The sequence below is a fragment of the Apodemus sylvaticus genome, chromosome 19, assembly GCF_947179515.1.
Source record: "Apodemus sylvaticus chromosome 19, mApoSyl1.1, whole genome shotgun sequence".
Classification (NCBI taxonomy): Eukaryota; Metazoa; Chordata; class Mammalia; order Rodentia; family Muridae; genus Apodemus; species Apodemus sylvaticus.
The window spans coordinates 23,935,504-23,953,176 of NC_067490.1; the positions used below are offsets into that span (position 1 = coordinate 23,935,504).

Consider the following 17,673-nt stretch of genomic DNA (forward strand, 5'->3'; position numbering starts at 1 on the left):
CTGCACATGACACTTCAGGAGGACCCTGCTATACCCTCCTGGGCATATACCCAGAGCATTCCCTGGCATGCAATAAGGACACATGCTCCATTATGTTCATAGCAGCCTTATTTATAATAGCCAGAAGCTGGAAAGAACCCAGATGTCCCTCAATGGAGGAATGGATACAGAAAATGTGGTATATTTACACAATGGAATACTACTCAGCAATTAAAATTAAAAACAATGAATTCATGAAATTCTTAGGCAAATGGTTGGAACTGGAAAATATCATCCTAAGTGAGGTAACCCAATCACAAAAGAATACACATGGAATGCAATCACTGATAAGTGGATATTAATTAGCCCAGAAGCTCTGAATACTCAAGGCACAGCATATCAAATGATACCCAAAAAGAGGGAAAGAGAGGGCTCTGGTTCTGAAAAGAGTTGATCCAGCATTGTAGGGGAGTACCAGGACAGGGAAATGGGAGGGGGGTGATTGGGAAAGGGCGGAGGGAAGAGGGCTTATGAGACCGATAGGGAGGGGGGAACCAGGAAAGGGGAAAGCATTCAGAATGTAAACAAAGAATATAGAAAATAAAAAAACATGCTTTAGGAAAATAATAATAATAGTAATAGTAATAATAATAATAATGCTGGGGAACCAGAGATCTGCAAGTAGAGTAATAACATGAAATTAATTCTGTATTGCTCACCCTGCAGGAAAATCGATTCAAAATAGATCCAAGACCTTAATGTAAAATCTGAAACTGCTAGAAAAACATAGGCAGAGCCCCTTCAAGATAGAAGTACAAGAAAGAACTTTCGGAAGAAGAAGAAAAAAAAACTTTAATTGCACAGGAAATAATACTAGGAATTGGCAAGGAGGATTACATGAAATTATAAAGCTTCCGCACAGGAAAAGGAACAATCGGCAGGCAGAATGGGGGGAAATATTTGCCAATTGCACAACGGACAGTGATTAATCTTAGGATATATAAAGAATTCAAAAGCCATTATAAAGGCGCGTGTAGGAACTGAAGGCAACCGATGAGATCCTCTACGTGAATGTCTTAGGCTTTCTGTTGCTTTGATGAAACACCATGAGCAAAAACAACTCCGGAAGGAAACGTTTCGTTTGGCTTATATTTCCACATCGCTGTTTATCCTCCACGTAAGAGACTCAGGACAGAATCTCGAACAGGGAGGAACCTAGAGACAGAAGCTTATGCAGAGGCCGTGGAGGAGTTCTCTTTTCTGGCTTGCCCCCCCATGGCTTGTTCAGCCTGCTTTCTTATAAGAAGCTGGGGCCACCTGCTCAGGAGTGGTCCTGCCCACAATGGACCCTCAGTCCACCCACAATGGACGAGTCCCTCCCCCATTGATCACTAATTTTTAAAAAATGCCCTACACGCTTACCTAGCGCCTGACCTTGTGTAGGGATCTTCTCAATTGAGGCTCCCTCCTCCTCAGGAACTCTAGTTTGTGTTAAGTTGGCGTAAAACTAACCCAGCGCTGTACCTTTGATATCAAATTGAAGAGGTGCTTTTGGGAGCTGACAGATGTTATCAATGACGAGAGGTGAGTCTGGCGAAACACCTCTCAGGTAAACAGCTTCCCAAAGGCAAGTCTACTAAGGAGCACTGGGAGTCGCCTCTCCCTCACTGAAGACCAGAAATAACGCAGCTACCAGTGCCTGGGCTAGACCTCCACGCACATATGTAGCAGATGTGCATCTTGGTTTTCATGTGGGTCCCGAATACCTGGGGGAGGGGGAACGGCTATCGCAAAAGCTGCTACCTGTACGTGTGTTATATCCATCTAGCTGGACTGCCTTGTCTGTCATCGGACGGAGAGGATGTGGAGAAGAGAAGGAAGGGAAGAGAACTGAAGTGCCAGGGTCGGGGAGGGAATGGAGGGAGGAGCCTGCTCAGAGTAAAAGGGGAGAAGGGAGAGAGAAGGATTTGAGGAGGGAATGACCAGGAGGGGAACAGTGAACAGGATATAAAGTGAATAAGTAAATAAATAAATAAATAAATAAATAAATAAATAAATAAATAAAATTTAAATTTAAAAAAAAGGAAGAAGAAAGTGCAATGTGGCGTGAGGTTATTTAAATATTTGTAGTGGGACGGGAAACCCCCACCCAGGGAAACGACCCTAGCCTCTGAAGAAGCTATGGATCTTCTAAGCAATGTCCCAACAGAAGGCTGGAAAATCCACCGACACTTTGTATAAGATTAAAGCATACTTCAGAATATCTGTATTTGCTGGGTGAGTTTCACTGGGCCCACAAACACTGCGCCTTCCTGGAGGTCCAGCGGTAGCTTGAACTTATTATCACTGGAAAATACAGCTACTAGTAAAGCAACAAACTGGAGCAGGGGTGGGGGTGTAGTTAAAATTGTAATAGAGTTAAAGAAGAGACGTGGAATGTTTGATAACACAGTTAAATATGATGATGGAGATAGTGTGATTGGAAGTCGAGTGGAAAAAAAATAAGAAGGAATCTACGTGGCGAATCTAATTGATAAAAATGAAATGGTTCTCAAGAGAACCACTCAAGAGAAGAAATACAAAAATGGTCAGTAAACATTTGGGGAAATATTCAACATCCTTAACCAAAATAAAATGCAAGTGATAACCGTTTTGAGATCGGAATGACTACCCTTAAGACAACCCACAACAGATACCTAATACACAAAGGACTCAGAGGAATCAAGAGCGGCATAGCCAAATGAGTCAGCTCAGAAGTGACCTGCACAGACATCTTTCCAAGGAAAAATGAAGAAGGCCAATGGGTATATAAAATTATTCTTAGTAACATTAATCGCCATGCAATCAAAACCACAAACACAGCCAGGCAGTGGTGGCACACACCTGTAATCCCAACACTCTGGGAGGCAGAGGCAGGTGGATTTCTGAGTTCGAAGCCAGGTTGGTCTACAGAGTGAGTTCCAGGACAGCCAGGACTACACAGAGAAACCCTGTCTCAAATAAGCCAAAAAATAAAAAAATAAAAAACCCACATATGACCCCTACCTATTGATGACTATAAAAAATATTAAATATGATAAATGTTGGAAAGAGTTAACAGAAAAATCAATGCTGATACATTGGTGGGAATGTAAATTAGTAGAGCTATTGTGAAAACAGCATGGAATGGCCTCAAAATACTAAAATAAGACTCAATGTGGTCTAGCACTTCCACTCATAGATATATATACACATGTACATATATCCAGAGAAATTAAATCGCTATCTTGATGACTTTTTAACATTTATTTTGTGTGCATGAGTATTTTGCCCATATGTGTACACATATACATACATATCTGGTGGCATGCATGTATACTGACCTATATTCATGACTGGTGACTGCAGAGACCAGAAGAGGGGTCAGATGCTAGAAATGCAGCTATGGATGACTGTAAGTCACCACATAGGTAATAGGAACTGAACCAGGACCCCCTGCATGAGTAACCAGGGCTGTGAACTGCTGAGTCATTTCTCCAGTCCCATCTTGAGGATCTTAACGAGGCAAATAACTCTTGTGCACACTGAAGCATTGTGAGTAATAGCCAAGACCTGATAAACACATCAGAGGCCACTGGCGAATGAGCAGATGAAGGAAGCATGGTATATTACATACAAAATGAATAATAATTCTATTTTATATGAAATAAAAGAGTGTTTTAAAATAATTTTCAGCCTTTAAAAATAAGCACCTCCTACCAGTTATAACATGTGTGAAACTAAGGGGACATTATGCTAAATGGAAGCCAGAGAGAGTCAAATGTTTCTTAGCTTTATTTTTACATGGAATCTAACAACGCAGGACACAGAGAAACGGAGTAGTAGAGTAGTTGTCATGAACAGAACAAGAAGGGAAGGAAATAAGGACATGTTGACCAAAAGGTTCCAGTCACAAGATGAATAACTCCTGACATTAATTAGTTGTTAGCCATTCTCACCGTATCTGCACCAAAGCATCGAATTGCCGGTTTGAAATGCATACAATTTTAATTATTGACTGTATTTCAATAAGCTTACACAATGAAACAGAATGTGTAGGCATAGATTTTCTGCAACCGACTTTTAGTAAGGGTTCAACCTCTCCTCTAGCCCAACACCCAGCAGAGGAAGTGGAAGAGAAATGTTATTAGGAGATGGGGGAAGGGGACCTGTTCAGAAATAGTTCTTTAGGGGCGACCTCGATCTCCTTGAGCAGCATTTCAGACCTGTAGCAAACACCAAATACGACTCAGCAGCTGCAGACCAGTCCTCTCGGCAGGCAGACACCACACACAAACCGGCAGCTATAGTCCAGTCCCTTCAGCAAGCAGACACCTGGCTGCTGCAGTTCAGTCCTGAAAAAAGCGCAAGGCTCGCCAGCTGGCCACAGAAACAGCAAGCTGCCAGAGGAAACTCACAAGCAGCTTTTGGACGATTTTCTTTCAATGGCAGCGTTACCTCAAATTAAGCTCAATGACAATGCTATGTAAGGTGAATCAATACACGCGTGCTGTTATCGAAGAATAGCAAAGAGGAACAAACCAAACCAACGGTCAGTGCTGTTCTCCCACTGTCTGTGGGGTCATATTTATACTCCTTCACCTGTCCGCTATATCAAAACATCCTTTCACCTGTGTCTGCTTCAGGAAAACATTCTTCCATGTGTCTGATTTAGCAGGACAGCCTTTCACTGTACATTGGGTACAGATATGAAAATATCAATGAGACCCATCACCTTGCACAACTAGTCTGTGCTAATAGTAAGGTACCTTGAAAAGAAAGAGGCAAGGTGTTTGCACTCTTAACGGTCCCAGGATTTGGTTCCCTCCACCCCAGCTCTCATCGACAATCTTACGGACTTGGTGAACCTATGGCACGCACAAGTAGCCACCACACTTAAGACTGAAATGCTTTGCCACCTCTGATATTCCTGTCAGCCTAGTAAATTTCAAAACAACCCATAACAAAGCCTTAACTATTTCAATAAACATTCCCCACTATAAAGTAGCCATAAGCTGCTCACAGGGCGAGTTATCACACAGTAAACAACCTTGTAAAAGAATTAATAAATCTTTTCTGGTATATGAAAATCAGCTGGAATGTGCTGTGTTCCACAGCCTCCCACCTAAGTGATCAAAGTGACATCGATAAACTCAACTCTGAAGACAGCGCACGGAAACAGAAAGGCAGTTCCTTTGACTTAAAATTTGTCTCTCTGGCTTTGCTTTATGAATTTAATAGAAGATGCCTACTTGTCCTGAGTGTTAACTACCAAAGCGGAAATCAAATTTTAAATGAAGGGTCATTCATTCTGAACATTCATTTTTAAGGAAAGGGTTCATAATTTTCTTCAGATTTTAACTATAGAGAAGGAAATTACCCTGTAAAAGATCTGTAGTTTATGAAGTAGTGAAAATGGCTGGCTGGCTATGGCAGTAAACTGAATTAAGGAGCGTGAATAACTCAGAATCTGCTGACTTAGAATAGCCTTTAATAATCAGTGCATCCTTCACGTGTGTACATGTGTTTATGTGTGTATATATGTGTGAATGTATCTACATGTATATATTTGTATATGTATATGGGGGGTGGATACATTTTAGTTCAAATAACATTATTTGATTCTTCTTTATGGTTGGACAAAATGCTGTTGTATATAAACCACAATTTCTTTCTCTGTTCATCTGTTGCTAGAAATCCAGTCTGGCCCCATCTCTTGACTATTATAAATGCTACAGCAGTGAGCACGGTGTGCTTCTGTCTCTGTGATATGCTGACACAAATCCTCTGGGTATGTACCCAGGAGTGGGAGATGGGGGTTCACGTATACCCCCCATGCTTTTACATATGGGGGAGAATATTTTTTAAATATACATAATGACATCTTCTTTCCAGTGTGCACATCAATAAGCTATGTGTCCGAGAGAACGAAGCACACTGGGGGGTGGGGTTGAATCTTAGTATGCCCTGCCATGGTAATATTCAACATTTTAAATGGCTTGCAATGAACCCTTCAATGATACCTGAAATGCTTGGAAATCTTCAGAAGCAGATTTATAAGTGTCATAAATAATCGTCTTACTTGACTTGGTAAATAAGAAACAGAATACCATCTAAGATAGACATGAATATTTTAATGTAGCAGTCTTTGGCTCACTTACTCTTAAAAGAAATAATTTAATCAGGATTCTTTCAAGGGAGCTGAAATCCTTACAGGATGAAAAAGGAAGGATCTTCTCCCAAGTGAGCAATTAGCATATTTCATGTAACAACGGGTCATTGATGTGAATCTCCTACTTATGGGTTCCTCTGAAGCCTCGTGCCTCCCACCTTCTGGTTTTCAATTCCATTTTTTCTTAGACTGCACCTCAGTAACCCCAGATGCACACTTATCTTCAAAAGTCTGCAATAAGTGTGTGCAGCCTCCATCTTCTTGAGAGCTCAAATGAGGGCTTGCTCTGTCTTCCGTTGTTCTGTGGGCAACCCCCAGGACGGTGGCACCTGACTCCTTCCTCTTCATCTATCTCTATGTGGCTGGGATCTTACCTCTTCCTCCATGCTATATGCTAACCACAAACCTGGCTTTATGAAGTCTTAAAGCCTCAGAGCTCACAGATTCAAGGGTCAGCTGGGATTATATTCTTTGTGGTTAGTCCGTACCCATCTGCAATTTTTTTTTCCTTTTTAATTTTTATTTGTAGTCAACAAAGATTTCAAGGTGTTCTAAAGGATAACTGTGAGATCTATACACGACATATTTATGTAGTGTGCTTATTAAATACATATATAGGGATGACTATACTCAGATGAATATGCCAAGCACACCCATACCCCACATCAAGGTCCTAGAATCCACTCATATTAAAGCTGGAAGTTTGTATCCTTCGAATGACATCCTCTTGTTCTGGAATTCCCTTAACGCCAGAGCCCACCCTCTGACCTGCTTAGATTCCACACATAAATGAAATAACACATTCTTTCTCGGATTATTTCACTTAAAGCCCTCCCAGTCTGTTCGTATTATTACAAACAAAAGGATTTCTTTCTTTGAGGAGAAAGAATATTCTATTTGGGGTCTGTACACCAAGCTTTCTTTTCCATTATTTTCTTAAGTTAGCATATAAAATATGAGTTCCTACAGGACTCTTATGCAAACATCTGACTTTGCTTTGCCTTCCTTCACCGTAGCTCCCGTGTTCCCTCCCACCCCCTTTTCCACCTCTCATGCTTATCCCTTCTGTTTTCTAGTTATTTCCATGTTGTATTCTGCTTCCCTCTTAAGATCTTTCCCTCCCATTCCATGGTCTCTTTCTACATTCATGACCTACACACACACACATACACACATGCACATGCACATGCATACACACACACATGTACACACAAACACACACACATACATACACACACATACAAACACACACACACACATGCACATGCATACACGCACACATGCACACACACATACACACACACACTCACACGCACACATGCACACACATGTACATGCATGCACTCACACACAAGCACTCGTGCACACGGACAGACAGACAGGCAGACAGAAGCTTCTGCCTGTGATACACCGCTTGCCTCCTTTATCCATGCATCCACTGGAAACACTTGGGTCGCTTCTACATCTTGGCTACTCTTGGTGCTGCGGTGAACACAGTAATGCAGGTCTCTTCGAGACTCCAGCTTCACTCCCTTTGGATAGGGACACGTGGTAGTTCTACTCTTTTTTTATTTAAATTTTTGAATTTTTTTGTTTTTTACATGTGCTACTTACTGGTCACAGCTTTGTTTGAGATTTGACCTCCCCCCCATCCCCTCTGCCACTTTCTTCTTCCAATATCCTGAGCTTTGTTCTTAGATGGATGGAGTCCTCTTAGTGTCATCTCAGTGTGTGTGTGTGTGTGTGTGTGTGTGTGTGTGTGTGTGTGTGTGTGTGACTATCTCCTGAAGCATGGGTAGCTTCTCAAGAACCACACCCCTGAAGAAAACTGACTCTTCCCCAGTGGCCATCAGTTACCAACAGGTCCTCAGCTAGGCGTGACATTTCATGACCTCCTCCCTTAGCCGTGGAGGGAGTTTGTCTGTCTTGGCTTTGTACATTCAGTCACAGCCATGCTAGATTTGTGTGCACTGGTCCTATCGCATCCAGCAAATAAAGTATCCATGCAGCTGTCTGCCTCTTCTGGTTCTTACAGTTACCTGCCCTTTCATCTGTGGCCAGTCCCGAGTATTATATCCCTGGTAATGCAAGCATCTTAAAGCTGAGTGTGCCACAGTGTCTTAGTCTCTGTGCACTGACCAGTTGTGGGTCTCTGTATCAATTACCCTGTGCAGCAAAAAACAAAGCTTCTCCCGTGAGGGCTGGGAGATCCTATAAGCTGTGAGTATAAAGAAAAACACTTAGCAAGTAATTTGTTACTATATCTATTTAGCAGAATGGTAGCACTGGCTTCTTTCTTAAGACCTAGGACCCACCCACTCATGGGGTCTGGCTCAGTTAACAGTACTAGGCCTGAGTTCCATCCTGTAGAGCAGGTCTTTAATTTAATCGGAAAGCGGTTGGTTACCTTCCTAACGACCATGCCACTATTGCGCTAGCAGGTATATATTGCCACACCAGTTGTTACTGTGGCTCACGGAATTCACACTTAAACAAGACTATTGATGACTCTCCTGCCCCTGCATCGTGCTTAGAACCTCCCACCACCGGGAGAGTTTAATAGCTGTGCTACCTGGGTACTTTCTTGAGTCTGTAAGCAGAATCTAAGTCTTGGCCCTTTTTTTTTTTTTTTTTTTTTTTTTTAAGAAATGTCTCTATACTGTTCTCCACAGTTGATTATTACTGTTTTTTTTTTAACTCTCATACTGTTTTCCACAATTACTGCAAGTTTCCATGCTTACCAAAATTGCACAGGAGGTCTCTTTCATCGGTTCTTACCATATACTGTCCCTCACCCATATTTAAATAGTTATTATGGAAAGGACAAAAAGAAAGATACCAAGTAGAATTTTTCTGTCTAATTGAAGGCTGTTAGCTAACCTAAAAGCACTTCAGTTATTTTTTATTTACCTATTTATTTTATTCACATATGTCTGCCTACAGACATAAACACAGCATGCTTAGAATGTATACCGTGACTTGTATGTATATGATTTCAGGGCCTAGAAAAAGAGCCACGGGCAACTAAGGAATACCAAGACCCGAAGGAGTTTTTACAAAGTAAATTTCATGACATTTATTTCTAATTTGCTTTATTGATAAGACTTTATTTTTATTTTATTTTGTCTTAAATTGAGTTCTACTCTGAATATTACATTCCTTCTGGCCTTCTAATCATCCAGAAGGCGTTGACATCTAGAAAGAGAGAAAAGCATTTGTTCACTCCACAGAATCATCACTAAGAAGGGATCATTGTGTGCTGAGCACGTGACCTAGAAGGACGTTTAGATACGGAGGACATCATTATTACACAAACTGAAACTTTGGTGGAATATTGGGTCTAAAACACTAATCCCCTAAGAAAGTGTTAGCACAAGTTCTGAGCGCTATAACTGTTCTGTCCGTCAAGAGATATCACTGTGAAGGCATACTGAAACCAAATGTTGCCACCCCCTTCCCATTCTGTGCGTGTGTGTGCGTATGTGTGTTTGTGTGCATGTATGTGTTCGTATGTGCATTAAGGGGCCTGAGATCTATGTCGGATGTCTTCTGCTATCACTCTCTGCCTAACCTTGCTGAAGGAGGAACTCTTACTGAACCTATTTGGTTAGACTATCTAGCTGTTCTAGGGATCCTCCTGTCTCTACTTCCCAAGCACTCGGGTTAAAGACACACACCTTAGTGCTGGACTTTGGGGTTGAATTCGGGTCCTCATACCGGGTCCTCATACCTACGCAGAAAGCATTTCACCTGCTGAACCCAGCCCCATTCCAACTCCCTTCTTGAGAGGTCTTACTTCCTTTCCGTGGCCGTAGTCGCCAGCCACCAGACTACAAGCATCTAAAATCACTCTAAAAATACTATATTTTTAGAAGAGCGCTATATCCTATATGCACTTCGAAAGTACATAAATAAAGACATCCTTGCAGACATCTAAGAAGGGGGTTTGTGAGATTAACACCAAACAACATTATGAAAGCTATTAATACTAAATGTGTTAGATGCTGTGCTGCACTGTTTATAAATTTTAAAGGGCTTTCTTTACGCCTTCTCGTAGCTTCTCAAAGCAGGCTCCAGCCTGGAACTGTTTTCTTCGGGGTTTTGAAAGAAGAAAGTCAAGTGCCTAAGGCAGTGCAAACAAACACTCTGAGTCTGGGTGATTACAAAGGCAGCCTTCAACGCTCCTTGAATTCTCACAGGCAAATGCTAAGAACGAAGGTCACATATTGACCTGAGGACACTGGATGCAGCACCTTGAGGGAGGCAAGGCTTCAGTGTGACTTTAAAGAATGATTAGTAGTTAAATAAGTAAATAGGAAAGGGCTGGATAATCTAAATACCAAGTTATATAAACCTCATATAAAGGTTAGAAGGCAAGAATAACAGACGTAATCAAGGAGACAAGAATCAAGGGTATGTGTCAAGCATTTTCATTTCAAATGTATTCGCATCAACATACAAACGTGTCTTAGTCCATACAGCGCTCGACTCGATAATATCACCTTTGATTTCTAACCAAGGACTTAGAAGCCAGTGAAAATGAAATGTGTTTTATAATGCTATTGTAGGCATTAAGGATAAGAGAGTGGAAGAAATTGAGTTACAGTCTAAATTAGTAAATCTTACTTTATTCATACAAAAAAAATATGAAGCCCCAAGGAGATGTCTTGATTTATAACAGCTAGGATTAATACATAAGTCTGGGATCTATGAAACAGTTGGTGCATATAGGATATGCAATAGGATGAAGTCTGAGCAGGCAAATGACTGGAAAGAAGCCACCAGCTGGGCGGCAGTGACGCCTGCCTGCCTGCCTGTAATCCCAGCAATTGGGAGGCAGAGGCAGGCGGATTTCTGAGTTCGAGGCCAGCCTGGTCTACAGAGTGAGTTCCAGGACAGCCAGGGCTACACAGAGAAACCCTGTCTAAAAAAAAAAAAAAAAAAAAAAAAAAAAAAAAAAAAAAAAAACCACCAAGGAGGCGAGGGGGAAGGGGGGGATGACAGACCCTGTCCTCCAGCTGCCTGCAGTCAGCTGAGCACGAGACCAAAAGCCAGTCGCCAAGAAGTTTCTGTATCCATCTCTTGCAACGTTTTATCCCAAACCGCGATAAATGAGCTTCCCGATCTTCCGGGCTAATGATACCCGTTACTCACATCCTCCGTCTGGGTGTGCCCACCCCTCCTCTATCCCAGCCTCCCCTCTCATCCTCCTCTGCCCATCGACGCTATTTCCAACATTACTCTTTTTGAATGCAGGAAGACATGGGTTCGTCTGAGTTGACTAGAGCGTGAGCATTCATCCACGGAAGAGAATAACCAAAGGCTGCTTGTGTTTAGGACACAGCATGCAGTAACTTCTCAAAAGACACAGGTTCAAAGAAGCAACAGCCATGAGAAGGTTCGGCAGCTCAAGGCTCTTGGTCCAAGGACGCTACGTGGTGAGAGGAGAGACCCGATTCCTACAAGTTGTCCTCTGACCTCACACATATACCACAGCGTGCCTGCACATAAACATATTCAATATCTTTCCCCACGCACTTTAAGGAATATTTTAAAAAGAATTAAAGCAAGGCACAACAAGGGTCTCTCAAACAAAGATATTAAAATAGAGTCACTGTGTTCAAGTAAAGTAAATTTCTGTAGCATTTAAATTGTCTAAAGAAATATGTATATTTATAATAAAATCTCTATAAAAGATAAATACAGGAGAGTTAATATACATAAACATTTCATAGGGAAAAAATTAATGAATGGATCCATAAAATTATTAAAATTGATTGACTTGCCAAATGTTACTTAAGAGCTTGGGTGATGTTAGTGGTGAAATACCAAAGGGAATACAAAAATAAATAAATTAGGAGAGCACCTGAAATCAAGCAAAGGACAATATATTAGCATTTATGCACAAGAACATAACATTTCAGAACATAACATCTCCTGCATTTCAGAGTGGGACAAAATTCGCTAGGTTTAATGGCCCGCAATCTGGGGCCAAAACTTTGGTCGTGCCCAGTAACTGCACCGGTCTGAGAATCGCCACGCTCAGATACTGAGACTAGGAAGGAACCGCCAAGGAGGTGCAACCCGCTTGCATTCGGCTGCAGCAAAGAATGATGGGTACCGCGGGAGCAGAAAACCAGTCTCTGTATCCAGCTCTTACAACAAGGAAGTTGTCTTGCTGAATTAGCATTTTTACAGAGATCTGAATCTTTCCCAGCTAAGACGAAAAAGAAAAAAAAAATGCTTTTCACTGTGCACTTAATAGATTTTTTTTTTTTTTTGAACTTTAAAGGAACAGGGATGGAAGATGCCGCCCAGTCGTCAAGCAGCTGCCGTTCTGACCCGTAAGCCCCACCCAGCCTGGCAATGCGAATTCCTTGTTTGGAGTCAGGCTGGTTTAGGACAGAGATCCCAGGGCTCTCCTCTGCACAGCTGACCATCACAGGAGAGTCACAAAATCTTCAGCGGTTTCACCTACAAATGCTACCAATAAAACTGACTTCACTGTACCTCTACAGTGAATCGGTTCGTAAATGTTTTAGTCCTACTATGTGCCACAGCGTAGTGACTTAGGCAGCGGCATGGATAGTCTACATACACACGTTCACAGGCCTCATGTCCCTGTCTCCTCATATGTTACCTGTCCTCAGCAGGGTCCTCCCAGAGCTCTGCTCTTCCCACCCTTGAAGTACTCTCCCTCCACATTTGCAATTAGCTAATGTGAGAATCTAATCACCAGAAATGCGCTAATGAGAAAGGCAAGAGGGTAGTGACGACCGGTTGTCCACACAAGCACCTCTTGGTGGTAAAAATACGATCTTGGGAACAAAACTGGACTGAAAATGTCTCAAGGCCGAAGCAGTGATCCGTGGTGCTAAGTAGCAGGAACCGGGGGTTGACTGTAGTGATAGCAACACCGACACCCTGTGTTATGTCTGCTAACATCCAGGCCAGCATTAGTTTAAAAAAACAAAACAACAACAACAAAAAAATGCTTATCACCTTTTTCTGTATTGTCAAGATAATCCATTTACCCTAGTCTAGAATATTCTACAAAACAAATGTAACTCTTAGGGAATAAGATCGCAGGAAGGTTAAATACCCAATTTGGAAGAGAACTTTTTCATATCTATGATAGAGCAAGAACCTAGAACACAATTCTATTCTTGGGCTAATTTCTAAGCCGTATCATATGGACTTAATGTGGTTTAACAAAAACACTGCTTTGAAAACCCACACACAAAAGGCCCAGAACTTGTGCAACAGCGAGATGAGTGCACTCTCTGCAGACAGGTCATCCGTGTAGTCACGATTCCAGACACCAACTACCACTATGACTGAACACCTTCTCAATTTTCATGCAACCTAATTTAAATGGCTGTGGGACTGCGCTGCTCCAAGTCAGTCTTCCAATAAAGTAAAAGCTTGACGATACTGACATCTAGTGGCAATTCAGGAACTGCAGCCAACTCTGTCTTTTAAAAAGGACGGCCAGCCACTGCGGCAGTGTGGTCTCCAGGGCGCCTGGAATGTATCATTGTGAAGATTGGGTGTGGACAGTACCGATCCTACAAGCAACCTTATAAAGGTTTGATTTGTCTCTGGGATTATCTTGGGACTCTCCAAGCGGGCCAAAAGACATGCACTTGTTAAGAATCCCTCCCTTTAATCTTGCACATTTATTTAACAAGGTTTTTTCTCATCTTCAAAGATCAAAGAGCGATGCTAGAGGTCAAGCGCAATTGTTGAAAACATGTGAGTCTCTTTCCTCAGTTTGCGGGTTCATCCACACTCTTTTCCTGATCTTTGGGTGGATCCCCCCCCCCCTTGGTTATACCCTACCAAATATAAAAGCCATGTGGCCAAGCCATCATAGAAACTCTTTGTGCTGAGGAGACACATCATTACCAAAGGGTAGTTAGACCTTCACAAAACGGCAGGAATCTTCTTTTAAAGGGATAAAGGACGTGTGCAGAAACCCCTAAAGTACCCATCTAAAAGCCAGGACCGCACTGAGCACTGTTGGTAGCCAGATGAACGCAAGGCGCTCCACACAAGCTATTTCTGCCCCAATCATTAGAAGAGAAGTCTCCCCGACCTGTCTGCACCTCTGACAGGCGGGACAGCAGGAAGCCTGAACTGCTCATATTCTCTAGCAGAGGAGAGCGCCATTTCCTACCTGCTGGCGTTTGAAGGCCAAATAATCCAGGCTTTCCAGCTCCTTCCCGAGCTTCTGGTAGGTTCTCTGGAGGTCAGATTTGTTGGAAACATTTTTGAGAGACTCGAATGTTCTTTGGAACTGAAAACGAAAAGAAAAGCAGATTATAAGAGTGATAAATTTTCTTCAAATTCCCTGCTCACCAACGCAACGGTGCTTCGGTTTTACCCACTGTAATTCAGAGGCAACAAATGCTAATTATCTTTCAATGGACTAATTAGGGATGATCATAAAGAGATAGAAACTGTATGTGTAGCACCAATATGCATGAATGAGAGATCCAGTCCATCCTCAATCTAACAAGAAGAGCATATCTGGGGCTGGAGAGATGGCTCAGTGGTTAAGAGCACTGACTGCTCTTCCAAAGGTCCTGAGTTCAAATCCCAGCAACCACATGGTGGCTGACAACCATCTGTAATGAGATCTGATGCCCTCTTCTGGGGTGTCTGACAGCTACAGTGTATTTACTTACATATAATAAATAATTTTAAAAAAAAGAGCATATTTTCAAAATAAAAGAATTTTCATGCCTTAGGATACCCACCAAAAAGTGAGATTTAGCATATACTCTTAAGTCTAACAAAGCAATATTATAAGGTTCTTAGGGCCGGGGAGAGGTTTCAGACAGTAAACTATAAACGCTTGAGAACCTGAGTTTGAATCTCAACAGTGCATGGAAACTCCGGGTGTGTCTGTTCGGATCTGGAATCCCAACACTGGGAAAGCACAGACAGAGCAATCACCCAAGACCCAGGGCCAGGCAGCCCAGCCAAGGAGCAGGCCTCACCACCACTTTGCTAAGCCAGCGTAATCTCTAGTCAACACTCTTTAGAGCCACAGATAAGGGTAGTTCCCAGCCCTCATCAGGGGAACGTCTCTTTGCAGCAGATGGAGACCATTACAGAAAACCACAGGCAATCCAAGGGCAGAGCGGTGATGCCCAGTCCCAGCCAACACGTCTACAGCAGACACCTGCACCTCAGCTTCAGAGATCAGTGCTAAAGAAGAGGAAGAAGACTGCCAGAGCCAGAGGAACCGCTTGCTGTGAGATTATGACTCCTAGGAGTGTCAGAGAAGCCACCCCCAGAAAGTCTCACTAACATGGCTGCCTGCTCGTGACTGACCGAGGAAGAGACACCAATCAGCAAGTTAATGTGAAGGGAGGGAAACTCAGGGGGTCTCAACCCTAAACAGAGATCCACGGGCAGCTCCTCAGTTGCTGAAAGCTGGAGAAATAGTCTTCCTCAGGGAGAGCACACGGTGTGTGTGTGTGTGTGTGTGTGTGTGTGTGTGTGTAACAATTAGAGGCCATTAATTTGAATGAGAACAAGAGGTAGGTGCATGGGAGGGACTGGAGAGAGGAAGGGAAGGGACAAATAATATGATTGTAATTTTTAACTGAATGAGCTTAAATTTTTTTTTAAATACAGTGGAGAGTGACTTAGGAAGGCATCTAATGTTGCCCTCTGGGCTCTGCATCCAAGTGTAAAAAAGTGCATGCCAAGAGAGAGACAGAAGGAGACAGACAGACAGACTGACAGACTGACAGACCAAGGGACGATGGACAGAGGGAGGGAGGGAGACAGAGCAGAGAGAGAAAGAGAAGTGGGAGGGGGATGGGAGGGGGAAGAGAGAGAGAGAGGTGGGACTGGGAGAGGACAAGAGATAGCAGGGAGGTAAATATCATCAAATACATTATACAGGTGCATGAAAATGTCACCAAAAGATCCATCATTAATATGTGCTAACAAAGGCATTCTTAATCGAGTTTTCACACGCCAATCACGGAAACCAACAAACGTATGAAAAGTTAGCTGTTCCCATGTGTTCCTGTCATGGCATGAGACATCCCATGTGTCTGCAGAGGATCTGCAAAGAGCCCGTCATCACCCAGCGGGATTCGGGGAGGAAGATCTCTCAGAGCTTGTGTTCCCTTCCGAGACCGGAAGAGCACTCACAGGCTAGCGACCGACCGACCGAAGCGTGGGTAGCCTGTTCTGCAAACACTCCTTCACGTTTTGCCCTGTAGCTAATGAGTTACAAGATCCTTCCTGCTGAGTCGGATTGCTCCTGTCCCTTCTCCAGCCGCATGCAGGCTAAAGAGGTGGCAAACTGCAGTAGGTCACAGAATTCTTCGCGCTGCTGATAGTAGAGGAAAAGGGACTCACAAGAAACTGAAGCCTTGGTCAATTTCAGTGAATTAGAGCTTGCTTTGTTAGTGACGTAGAAGGTCAACTGATGTGATTGTCATTTGCTCTCTTAAGTCATGGATTTCCCATACCCTCATCTTGTGCCGTCGTCACATAGATTTATGTCTACGGGTAGAGATTTCGCCATTTAAGCACGCCAGAATCCCACCACAGCTGTGATGCCATGAGACAGGACAATACGATTTTATGGAATATAATTAAGTTCCCAGGGATGGTTTGGTCCTCGGCGAATCAGGCGCTACGAATAAATCATAATAGAATGTCTTTCTACTGGGCTCCATCCTCCATTTCTTGAAGACAATGTGTTTATCTCAATCTAACGTGAAGAGAAAATGGAGACGGTCCCTCTATAGAAGGACAGCAAATTAAGTCCAACCAATACCACTTAACACTTCCTCTCATCGAAGTGTTATGAATATAAAACATATTTCCTTCCCTGGGGGAACTTAAAGATTCCAAGGGAAAGTGGTCACGGAAGCCAGAAATGGGAAGGGCATTAACGTTTACCAAGTGTGTGTTCAGCCCCGGGACATTATGCCTTCCGACAGAAATCTCGCATCCGGGTCCATTCCCAGTCTCTAGTGCGTAAACTGGGCCTCAGAAAGCTCGGCCCGGCAGGGACTTTACTTCAACGTCTGAGATCTTTCTTTAGAAAGTGGGGTGCAAACAAGAGGAAAGAGTAGGGTACGGGAAACATTTTAAAGCTCACATAGGTTACATAAAATAGAAGACATGAAGAAACCTGAGTTGGACCACAGAGAACATGAAACTTCAGCATCTCCCGGGGGCGATCCAGGTCCAGTCATCTGTTAATACACTTCATTTTTTTTAATTTATGTTTATTATTTACATAATATTTCCATTTATTGTATTTATTTTGTAATGTTTTCTAGCTATTTCCTCTGTGTGTATGTGTGTAGCATACATGTCTACATGTAAAATGTCACACATGTAGAAGTCAGAGGACAATACGTGAGTGACAGTTCTCTCATTCATCTATGTGGGCCTCAGAGATGGGACATAAGTTGTCAAACTTAGAAGCAAGCACGTTTACCGGCTGAGCTGTCGGTCTCACC

At 42.7% G+C, this 17,673-nt stretch overlaps 1 protein-coding gene across 1 annotated transcript in view; it reads right to left on the reverse strand.

Moving 5' to 3' along the window:
- Ctnna3 (catenin alpha 3) overlaps nucleotides 1-17,673 on the reverse strand; it is a 1,484,299-nt gene that overhangs the window by 1,391,600 nt on the left and 75,026 nt on the right. Inside the window, exon 4 of the mRNA XM_052164514.1 lies at nucleotides 14,349-14,468. Coding sequence (XP_052020474.1) covers nucleotides 14,349-14,468 — 120 coding nt within the window. The remainder of the gene's footprint in view (nucleotides 1-14,348; nucleotides 14,469-17,673) is intronic.